The 12,432-nt window shown below is 40.9% G+C and overlaps 1 protein-coding gene across 1 annotated transcript in view; it reads left to right on the top strand.

Moving 5' to 3' along the window:
• myo10 (myosin X) overlaps positions 1 to 12,432 on the top strand; it is a 151,065-nt gene that overhangs the window by 77,850 nt on the left and 60,783 nt on the right. Inside the window, exon 4 of the mRNA XM_067606797.1 lies at positions 3,344 to 3,531. Coding sequence (XP_067462898.1) covers positions 3,344 to 3,531 — 188 coding nt within the window. The remainder of the gene's footprint in view (positions 1 to 3,343; positions 3,532 to 12,432) is intronic.

The raw sequence follows: 12,432 nt of genomic DNA, 5'->3' as shown, positions 1-12,432 counted from the left end.
TCCAGGCGAAAGCCGCTCACGACTTAATGTGCGGTTATGGGAACACTGTGCTGGGTTTTAATGACATTTTCACTTACGGTCCAAGCTGCACAGGCGAAAAAAACTGTGAACAAAAAATGTCTGTATTGTATTAGTTTGCATGAAGACTGAAGTGAGAAAGTGAAGGTGAAGTTATTATTGTATCTTCTAAGATGAAAATTCCCCTTTTTGCAGCTGCAAACAGTTGCGGGCTTGTGTGTGTGTGTGTTGTTTTTTTTACTCACTAATGGTCTGCTGCACAGTTGTTTCTGTGTTGTGTTCTTGGAGAAAGTTATTGGTCTCACAGGACGAGCGTGTTGGTGAAATGACAGGAACATTGCGGGCCTCTGACGTGAGAAGTAGCAGATCTCAAATACTTTTCCTGACGCTTTGTCCGCCGATCAAACGAACCAGTCGGTTCCAGCCTCTCGAATGTGAGATTTTATTTTCTGCTTTTCTTGTTTTTTTTTATGATTGTAAATTTATTGAAGTTTTTGTCATTTTTATTTTTGGACTGCTCAGACGAAGCTTACAGGCTCCGCCGTTTTTCACACTTAATTTCACATTTTATTATTTAACCAATTAAAGGTGGCCTTTGAAGTTTTCTTGTAAATAAACAAGTTATGTCTCCATCGAGTGTTATTCATCAAAATGCATTGTGTGCATCCTTGAGATCAAACAAAAGTGCTGGATGCATTTTCCTCATCATAAAACATTCACAAATTTGATATTTAAACCATTTAAATCCTGCATGTTTACATCCACGTTTACTAGCTTGCAGTCTTCTTCTTCTTCTCTGCCTTTGCTGCGTTTCTTGGGGCATCACATCCACCTGTAGGTCACTGGAATAGTGTGACAGTGCATCGCATCACCCGTGCATCCTCGTGCACATCCGTCAGACATATAAAACGGCTCCATAGCATCACCAGAGGTCAGAAACTCCACAGGGTGCCTTTAACAAAGCAAGTGTTTTTATTCTGAGTCAGGAGGTTAAGGTATTCAGGATGACATCCAGTTGAATCCTCAACCAAACTTGACAAACTGTATGTTGTTTGAAAGTACAAAGCCTCATTATTCTTTGTATTTAAACCATCTTTAGTAATATCACTACGACAACAGCTGATTGTTATTAACAGCAGTACAAACACAGAACAGTATTTTTTTCTCTCCAGTGTTTGAGCTGCTGTTAATTTGCTTCAGTATCATTTAGACTAATTCTGACTTTTTTTTGGATTATAAACTCCAAAGAGACCTTTTTTAGAAAACATCAGGAGCTTGGCCGTTATCCATGGCGTTCAAGAGAAATAACCTTTTTAACTCGGGTGCGCTCGTTAAAGGGGGATAATCAGAAATGAAAAGTTTAAGAAGCAGCCAGTTAAAGATTTTTATCTGAGAGATGGAAAACTTCTCTCAGCCTACTTACTGCACCTCCAAGTATTTACTGGGTTTGACAGCATCACTCCGTTTATGCTTATAAGTAAAACAAACACGGCTTAATGCTTGTGTAACCTTTCCAACCGCTCGAACCTTCGCAGCTGATGAAGACGACGGGCGTTTTTTTGACAGTTTTCATGCACGGGCCTGAACGCCGCCGCCGTAACCTTTACGACTCCTCACTCACGACGAGGCCAGCAGTAGAAATAATCCAGTTGTTTTTTCTCACAGATACATGCTGAAGTGCTGCCTTTTTTTTTTTTTTTTTTCCAAGCCTGCCTATTTACCCATTAGTCACCACCGCAGCACCGACGCCGCTGCCAAGACTTCTCTCTGGCTTCACAAGCTTCTATTTCAGCAGTTTGGTTTTGTTTCTCGCTTTGAACTTTGAAAGATGAAGCTGGTTTGGAAAATCTGCTGGTTTTTTTTTTTTTTTTTTAAGGGGGAGGGGTTGAAAAGAAAGCAAAAGGTCAAACATGTCTGACTGTCTTGAGTAGAACTTGTAGATTCTGTGTTTTACTGAGGGGGTCACGTGTCGGAGCTGCTTGTTAGGGTGTTTTTTTTTTTTTCAGCCTCGGAGCTTAATGGGGATTTTATGACTCTGCGCTTTCGTCCGAGAAATTGGATTATGTGCAGCCTTTGGCCCGTCTGTGCTTCCACCTGAGGCAGCAGAAATGTTTTGATCACCGGTTATTAAATGAGGAAGAATGACGGAGAAGTTGGGAGATGAGCTGTTACAATCGGAGTGTTTTTTTCAAAAATTGATGCATTGTATCTCATTACATACAAACACTCATACTGTTTATCATCCTCTTTCCAGAGATAAATTATGTCTTTTTGTGAAGATGCAAAGAAATGTGCAAATCATCCAACAATAACAGCAACCAAGAGATACAATCTGAAATGCAAAAAAAAAAAAGAAAAGTGATTTGCATCCAAAATCACAGCTTCAGCGTGACTGTACTGAACTGTCTTTTGGTTTTTCTAATTCTTCTAGTTTTTATTTGCTTTTTGATTTACTGGAAGATTATCAGACCAATAGAAAAGCAGCCACACCACACAGAATACCCCGCCCCTCCCTCGCCCCCCCTCACCATAAACACCACCAAGCTTAGAAGTCACACTGAAGATGTGATTTTGCTTTTCACATCGTCGGTATTTGTCATATTTTGGGGTTACAGTTATTGATCCCACAACTTCTTTGCCTTTTGTATTAAAAGACAAAATGAATCCAGTGGAAATTTAAATGTAGTCGTTAGAGGAGATTCTCATGTGAACAGTAACATAATGTTTCCATCTGTCTTCATTTAAACATATGATTCTGGCTGCAACTAACGACGGTTTTCAAAGTCAGCCAGTCTATTTTTTTTGAATAATCAATTAATCATTTTGTCTATAAAATGTGACAAATAAGTGAAAAATGAAAATGATAACTTTTCAGAGTCAAAGATGACGTCTGCCAGTGTCTTGTTTTGTCTTCTCAACCGTCCCGAATCCAAAGATGATCAGTTTTCTATCATGTTTGACAAAGTAAAGAATTAAATCATCACATTTGAGAAGCTGAAACCAGCAAATTGTTGTTGTTTTTTTTGCTTTAAAACAAATAGTTGCAGCTGTAGATTCAACTTTATTTAAAGCATCACAGTAACTTTGTCAATGTAGTTTGTATTTTTGTCTTTTTTAGCACTTTCCACACTTGTTTCTGAAATGTTTTGATTTGTTGAAGATGAATATGATGCACATTTTTCATTTGTATTGCTGCACTTCCTCTTGGTTTCACATGTAATTCTATCTATATGTTAACTGTATAACGGCTCTGCTCTTCATATCGACTCATACTCCTGTTTTTTTTTTATTTCTAACGCTCTCATCCTCTCTCCTGATCCCTCAGACGTACATCGGCTCCATCCTGGCGGCGGTGAACCCTTACCAGCCGCTGCCCGGCCTGTACGAGCGGCCGGCCGTGGAGCTGTACAGCCGACACCACCTGGGGGAGATCTCCCCGCACATCTTCGCCGTCGCCAACGAGTGCTACCGCTCGCTGTGGAAGAGGCTGCAGAACCAGTGCGTCCTGATCAGGTGGGTGATCAGCTCGATTTTACAAAAGCAAGGCTGAAGTTTTGTGTTAAACTCGCACAAATTTTAAAGTTTTAAATGTTGTTTCTTCATACCCCAACATCCTCCCAGTATCCCATCTTTTGCAGAATATCTTTACCTTCCTCGTCAGTCAGAGGTTAAATCGCAGCCTCTAATTGGCTGTTTGAATAAACCGTTATGCTCGTTCAGTCGCTCTCCCCTCGGTGTGCCAAACACTTTGATCGAGTTTCAAGTCTCCTGGGCAGTTTGGCCACAGCTCTGAGGATCCGAGCGCTGCGTGCCATAACACACACACACACACACACACACACACACACACACACTCTGTTACTATCTCCATCCTCTGTCCGCTGCTTTCCTTCCTCACATCCTTCCTCTTGGACTTTAGCTGGACGACTTTCACACATTGTGTTTTTTTTTTAGACAGATGAGGGACGTTCTCTTCCCCTCCCCTTTGACTTCAAACACAAAAAGTTATTTTTACATTCTTTAGAAATGATAATATTTGTTCCCTGATTTAGCGAAGAGCGGATGCAGAAGACATCGCTCTGATTGTGTTTGTGGTCATCGAGGTATCCTGAATACGTGGCCGCTGGACTTGATTCATTCCTGTCGGGACGAGTCACAGAGCAGGAAGAATTGTGCAAGAACAAAGAAAATATAGTTGCACCAACTCTAACGTTTCCAACAAGGGACGCACTAATTAGTCTTTCTCAATATTAATGTTGTAAACTCAGATCTGCTTTTTGTCCTTTTTGTTTTAAAATCTGTGAATCCTATTGGTTGGAGCTGATCATGAATCACTCATGTGTTGCTGATTGCATTATTGTTTCCAACATCTGGACGTATCATTGCATTGCTACAAGATTAATAATCCTAAATGCCTTGTTAAAAAAATGTTTCTGATGAAAATCACCCGAATCATCAGCCTGAATCACAAATATGAGATTGCAACAGAGCGGAGTGTCTCATATTTACAGCTTTAGATGCCAAGAATGAATCCAGGCGGTGACGTTTCTTCTCCTACTAACAGAAGCAACACATTCAAATGTATCCAACCTTTCTTTTTCAAAACATTTTTAAGTTCAAACTTCTTATCTTGTCTCTGGAATATAAAACATCACAGGTCAGTCAGATAAACCAGCTGTTCATAAATCTATCACTAAGTTTGTCTTTCCAAGACTTCTTAAGTTCTTAGTAACTACAAACTAGTTTTAAACTAAATACAGTTACATCATTTAACCATTAAATGTCTTAAGTGTATGAATCAGTTGCTGGGAATCATCTGTTGCGCCATCCAATGAGAAACCAACCGACTATGTAAACAGGAAGTGACCGTAACATAACCAGAAATATCAGTTTTAGCAGCCAGAAGATAAAATGATCTTAACTGTTAATCCTTTGAGAACGTTGGTGTGGCTTTGTTTTATTTCTGTCTGTGTACCTGCAGACATTTGTGTGTTGTAGGATTAGTTCATGCAGTTTATAGTGAGAGGGAAACATCAGTGTTATCTGTGTTTCACTGCATCATCTCGTATCACTAATTCATGTAAAATATCTTAATCCTGCTTCAAACATGTGCTTCATGTATATATAGTAAGCACATCGATTGATCTCTGTCAGTAACTTTGTCAGAGCTCATGAACTCATGAATCGCTACTGAATTGTGAAAAACCAGCAGCAGCTTCGCGTCTGTAGTTTCACCTCACATGTTCCCTGTGGTCTCAGTTGCCTTCGTCCTTGTGTTCAGGACACAGAAACCCTTTTGTCTGACAGGATGTTGGTCAGTGGGAAGAATATGTGCCACTGCGCGCACAGCGAGGCGTAAACACAAACATGTCATATTGTCGTTGGAAAAGACCCTGAGCTGCACAATGCCGCCATTCTGTTCACACAGAGATGCATCGATCCGCTTTGTGTTTGGCTTCTTATCCCGCTGAATCCTGCTGCCCCCTTTTCAAAGAGATGATTTTTCATTTCGGTGTTGAAATCTGTGTATTTTTGAAGCAATGCTACACACTTTTCAACCAGTTACGGGAGCCTGGACACTTAATGTAGCACAGAAACTGTAACTTCAAGAAAAAGACAAATGCCAAAGTGCACGTTGGCTGTATAGTTTTGCCATGATAGCAGCAGCAGATGAAGCCAGGCCAGAGACGACAAACCGCAGTCCGCAGTCTTGACCTTTAGCTGTTGTCTCTGCTGAAACACAACCTGATGGTTAACTGTCTGTTAAAAGAGAGTAAATGACACAGTGAGCCTCCCAAGACACACCCTGTAAGGGCGGATTATTCTCTGCCAAATCTGATTGTTGCATCTTTGAGAATATTTTTGAGGATGAACGTTGCATCTTTCTACACTGTATCGTGGATGGTCTGGACTCTGGATACGTGTGTTACTGACTGTTTTATTAAATAGGGAATAAAGAGGAATAGGGAATAGAGTTTATTAGTATGATGATCCATTAAATAGGAAAAGCAGCAACTTCCTGGAATGAACAGCAACAACTTTTCTATACATGTTTTAAAACACGGTGACTTTTCGCTTTTAAAGTGTTAAACTTTTACCTTTTGTGAGGGTTTCGGTGCCTCTGAAGTGTTAATAAGCTGTTAATTGTTCCCCTCTAGCAAGACATTTAACTCCCAGCTGCACCGGTGAAGCTGCTGAACAGTCAACAGCAGCTGAGTGAACATGAAGCAGTGTGATGTGATGCAGAAAAGAATCCAGTTTCTGTCAAGTTGAATGCAGCTGCACACCTGAAGCAACAAAGTTAATTGCTGAGAGCTGCAGGACGTTTATATCCCATTCTCTCTATTATAGATGTCTTTCTCACTGTTTGCATGTTATTCTCTAAGCATCTTGGTAGCTTATAAACTTGCAAAAACTCATATATTTGTATTTTGTGTTGTATCGTATGTGTCAGACTCATTGATTATCTCGTGACCTCTCTGCTTTGTTACGTACGTAGTGCTGGAGCTCTGTCTGGTCTCTGCTGTGGGTGATGGATGTGTGAGGTTGTGAATAATTGCAGGGCGGAGCAGTGACACTGAGGGCTGCTGCCCGGATGTGTGGGCCGACTGCTGAGTGAGTTTCAGCCTGGAGGTTTGTTCACTGTCATGGTGCGCCGTTACTTAGAGAGAACATAGATACAACCTTCAATTTTTAACCAAAATATCAGTCGTAAGAGTATTTTTATGTTAAGTATTATAACAGAGAACAGTGTTATGGTTTATTTTCACCTTAAAAGACCTTGTCCTCTTCCTACTGCCAAGAGTTTGACACCACTTACATCAGGCTTATTATTTTTGTATTTTTTCCAGTAAAAATAGACAGATTTCTTTTAAAAGAGAAGCGACTCTTTTCATTTATGTCCCTGCGCAGCCAAACCTGTCCTGTTTTCTGCTGCAAGACAACACCGTTAACCGCAGGTTACAGGAAAACAGGGTCGTCTTTCAACAATAACAAATAATAAAACCTTTTTTGTAGTAATAAATAATAGAAAAATGGGGAAGAAACTGAAATGAACTGCTGGTTATGCACCAGAGTCCATCTAAGAAAGCACAAAAACAGGCTACAGTAGATACAGTAGATACAGTAGATATTAAATGCACCTTTGAGTCGGGATTATTTTGTCAAATATTTATACCTCTTATATATTCATATCAGCCTACAAAAGACTGACTTTCAGGTCAGATTTTCTTCACTGTAATTTCAGCCTCTGTGGTAAAACCGAGACAGGAGACACTGGGCGCAAACCAACGCCGACACTTGTAACTGGATCAGTCGTAGCCCGTCGCTGTTCTCCATGGTGGAGCGAACTTTTTACAGCCAGATTTCAAGCTCGTAAATGTTGTGTGTTTGATACCCTAAAGTTAGATTTTGGGTGGAGGATCATTTGAACACCGAGTCCTGCCCAGCTGCTGCCACAGTACATGGTCTGGTTTACAATGAACTCTGACACATTTCCCCCGTTGGTTCCCCCAAAAAACACCAAAGCCATCTCAGAGCGAACCCTCGTAAAACATGTAACATGGCAGCAACCCCCCTACCCACCCACCCATAAGGAGAAAGGATCACTTCACTGTGTGTGAGGAAGAAGAGCTATAAATTGCAAGCTGGCACTTTCAGGCGAGGCAGGAAGCTTTCTCATCAGATTTAGGGATTGTGGGTAATCAGATCCAGGCGGTGGGAGGTGAATGAAACAGGAGCTGGTGTACAAGACGAGGAGGAGGAGGAGGAAGAAACCAGCTCTAACGCAAGGCATCTGCTCATTAATGCTCATGAATGCCACTTTGCGTTTTCACTCATGCGGATACCTGCCTGCGTTGAGCCACATGATTTTAATAGAAACACCAACCTCCCCCACCCCCCTCCCCCCCGTTGAGTTTCTGCTGCAGATTTCAGCAAAAACCGCCAACGAAGAAACTCTTGGAAAACTTCCAAACCTTCATCAAGAACACTAAATGCCACCATGGCAGGTTTTCGTCTGGATAATAAAGCAATAAACAGAAGATTAAGACCTCTAATTTGCTTTTTTTATTTTTATTGCCTAATGCCCCATGTTTGGTCTGGGGCTGTTTTTCCATGGCTTGGTTGGCTCCTTAGTTCCAAAAAGGAGAAATCTTAACGCAGCAACATACAATAATATTTCAGACATTAGTGTTCTTCCCTTTGTCCCTTTCCTGCTTCAACATAATAATTCCCCCGTTCAAGAAGCCAGCGCCATAAAGAAATGTTTTTCAAGGTTTGGTGTGGAAGAACTTCCTCCTCAACCCCATCCAACATCCACATCTGCTGGAAAACCTGAAACCAGAAGAGTGGGGGCTGTTAGCAGCAGATGAATGCACATGGCATGTCGAATCACATGTTCAGCAAGCACCGACGACCACATATGTGTGTCGGGTTCAGGTGTCAACATACTTCTGGTCATGTAGTGCACTGGGTGCCCACAACATTGTTAATTTGTTAAAAACACATTCTAGATCAAACTTCCTGCACCATCTAAGCCCTCTGATTGGCCAAAGTCATCTTCTAGCCGAGATGGTAAACCTAGTTTGTGTCTTTCTTCCCTTTTGTAGTGTATTTTTAAACTTGCATTAACTGATTTTTTGGCTACTTAGCAGAAACAAGAAGTGAACACAACACTGACATATCACCTTTTAATTTGAACTTGTTAGCAAACAGTTGCTTATTTCCACATCCAGGAGTTATGGAGCAACATTATCATTCATTTGGAGTCGTGTTTCTGTCCACCTGGTGAATGTAAGTCCAATATTCACTCTCTTTTAGCTCTGTTTTTGTTCTCCACCAACTCCTGAGGGAAATATCTGGCTCTTCAGCTGCTAAATGCTCCACTATGGAGCCGTTTGGTGCTGAGCAGGTAGTGTACAGTGGCTTTTTAGAGCTTTTTCTCTGTAAACAGCTGCCTGCTGCGGCCCAAAACGATGCTATGAAAGCGCTGTGGAGCTGCAGAGTCGCTGATAATTCTCTGTATATTCATCACTACGAACCACGACCAACACATTACACAGTGACCGCTCTTACATTATTATAAGAAATACAGATTATAGCCACTTTATGTCTAAGAGTTGGAAGAAAACCTTTCCATACTGTATCTCGATTGTCCGAACTGGACACTGCAAAAATATGCATCTGATTTAGTCAGTTAATGCAGTTTTTGAGTCTAGAAGCTAAAGTTCTCCAATGTTAAATGTCTCAATATAAGCAGCTGCACAAGAACTTTACTACAACAAAATTACACAATTTTGACAAAACAGAAAGGTCCATTTTCTAGCTGTTCTGGAGCTTTTGATCATATCACATGATCTTTCTCAGCAGAGGGAGTTTGTCAAGCAATTATAGATGTTCAAATTTCCACTTCAAGGACTCTACATCCACGTCGAGTGCGTTCTTGACCACAAAAAACCAACAGCTGACAAAACAATCTCACCTCAAGGTCCATTTAGTAGCTGTTCTGGAGCTTTTTAGTCTTGTAACTTGCTGCTTATCTCAAACCTTTGAAAGACTTTTCTCACATATGAAAAGTAAGATTTTAGGTACTGATATTGTTTTGACTGACTGCCTTTGTGTCCAAAACATCCCAGATTTGATTAAATTACAAAGCTCTCAGGGTGTGATCCAGCAGAACCCACCGCCCCCGACCCAGCAGTTTGTCCCTGACCTCCTGACCCCGGAGGCGGTGAGAGGTCAAACTCAAGGCTCTCCAGCCATGTTAATTACGCAGGCATCTGGGGTCACCAAAGCCCTGCAGCAAAGCCCTGCAAAAACATACCTGAGAGGTTTTCTCTTGGGATTTGGCAGGATTTATCTGCGTCAGATTAATAATTTGACTGAGCTCCAACCAAAGGAATGAATGGATCACAGCGAAGGAAGAGAGCATGATGGGAGGGAAACATAGTTTACCATGTTGGTTTTAGGTGTAACATGAGACAAACACTTCAAACTGAACTTGGCCTCTAACTAACATTTGTTTTTGTGTGTTTTATTGGCTTTCATCATTCTGTTTTGTATTAAAGTCATTCATAAGAAGTCTTAAGTGCCTAAAAGCAAAATAGTTTTCTTCTTCATAGAATCAACTTTAGACATAAAGTAAAGTTCACATTAAATTCTTGTGGTTTGTTGGGCATATTCAAGTATCCACTGTTGTTTCAGAGCTTTTTTTGGGTCAAAGTCTGACATACAATCCGTCTTTAACAAGACCACAAGCCTACAGCCACACTAGCATCACTGTGAGAATATATTGCTCGCTACAATCCAGAAAACAACATTTTTGGATGGATTAAAAAAAAAAAACAAGAATGACTTTGGTATTCTTAGATCTGTACCACTTAGGGACAAAAGATGACAGGTTTGTCTTTAGGAAGGGTGGAAACAGGAAAGATCATGTTATTTAATGAGTTATCCTAACTATAATGGCCATTTTTGGACACATCAGACTCAGCTTGTCAGTCTCAGCTCTGCTTTTTTCTGACTTGGCTGAACTTTAATCATTCAAAACCATTCATTGTGGATTGAGACCTGAAAAACGTCCTGGCGCCACTTACCGCCGCTATAAAACTCAAAAGACTTGTCCAGTGTCACAATGAGGACAAGTTAAGAAACTTAACGTCTTCTTATTCGCTGGAGAGACAAACTGGAGACAACCAATCACATTGTTTTGATTTCCTTAGGAAATAGAAGCACTTAGTTGCTTTTCACTCCAGTCGTAAGTAATGTTGACTCAAGGTTTTCTCTGACGTACCTGTCGATCTGCAGGTGCGCAAAAGTTCTACTGCTTTTCGGAAATGAACTAGTTTGTTGTGCACTAGTACTGTGGACGATGCACGATGGTGATGGATGTCTGTGGCAGCTCAGATATGTTTGTCTGTGGCCCGTTATACTGCCTGACACTGTGGATCACTATGCTGTTTGATGTCTGTCTCTAACTTTACTGCCCTTTGTGTTGCGTTGAGAGACAGAATAATAAATTAAACTAACTAGTAGCAATGCTAACATGGTATTAATCTCAAAGTAAAGCAGAAGCTGGGCGGTATTCATTTGTTTTAGAGGCAACAAGTCGTAAATGCGGGTTTTGCACAAGCGTGTCCTCTGGGGAACATGGATGTCTGCACAAAATTACATTGCAATCCAATAGATGTCCAGCTATTTCACTCTGAAACAAGTGAACCAACATATCTAAATCTGCTAGCACAGCTCAAAGGTTAAGATTTTAATTTGGACTGTGTAACTAATTGACTTGTTAAGTTTTAATATTTTACCCCCTGCAGAGTAACCTTAAGTTCATTTTAACAAATAATTTAATCTTAATCTTCTCTAAAGTTTGTATTTCTTGAAATAAGCAGGTATTCTGGTGAGATAAATTCACTTTTTTCAAGTGAAAAAGTTCAGATTCTGAAAGAGGCTCAGATTAAGCCCGAACTTCTAGATTTCTTTTCTTCACTTTTTCATTGAGTTTCACTTCTCGTCTCACTTTCCTCTCCGTGCTCGGCAGCTCTTTCACTCTTTAACAGAGTCTGCAGCTCTCCTCACTCTGTACAAAAGGTCTGGGTGAGGTCCAGAGCCGCGGAGGCAGTTTGTCCAACACGCTCAGTCGCTCCGCTTAAGACTCCCTCCTTCCTGCCTGCGGGGGGTTTTACCTTGGGTGGCAACAGCATGTGGAGAGCCAGAGATTAGCACAAAGGCATGGTGCTGCTTAGCTGTGTGTGTGTGTGTCCTAGTTTGGATAAGCTGGCATGCTGCCAGAGGTCTTTTAAATGAGTTACATTTAACAGGCCTTTTCAGATTTGGCCGTCACTGTAGTCTGAGCTATTTAAATGAGTTATACACACCGAGCCCTTTAAAGTAAGATCCAATCCCTTCAAGAAAGTTTGACCCACTGCTGAAAAGAAACACTGGGGAGATCTATAGTTGTGTTTGGATTTACTGTTTCTGTCTAGCTGTAACTAAGACGCCAAAAACAGAAACTTAAAATTTGAGTCTGCATTAATGCCTTTTCATAATTACAGACGGTTTTTAGCCAATTTTCAGCTATGATAAATGTAAATTGTACAATTCTGGCTCCTGAAGTACAACACTAAAACAGAAGAACATTAAAGCTGCAATGAGCCATTTCTGACCACTAGGGGGCAGAAAGATTCAAAGACAAGCAAGAGTATTACCGCATTGGAGTCCTGAAATCCAATATCCACTCTCCTTTTAGCTCTGGTTTGTTCTCGCCAACTCCTGAGAAAAATATCTGGCTCTTTAGCGGCTAAATGTTGCACCTTCTTCACCAGCTAGTCTCTAACTTTGTCTGTCTGCTGTTTGGTGCTGGACAGGTAGAGTACAGTGAGTTTATCAGAGATGCTTGATGCTGGAAATGCA

Source organism: Thunnus thynnus, chromosome 12 (genome assembly GCF_963924715.1).
Source record: "Thunnus thynnus chromosome 12, fThuThy2.1, whole genome shotgun sequence".
In the NCBI taxonomy this organism is placed as follows: Eukaryota; Metazoa; Chordata; class Actinopteri; order Scombriformes; family Scombridae; genus Thunnus; species Thunnus thynnus.
Note: the sequence above shows the minus strand (reverse complement) of the source record. Positions and strands in the feature narration are given on the sequence as shown.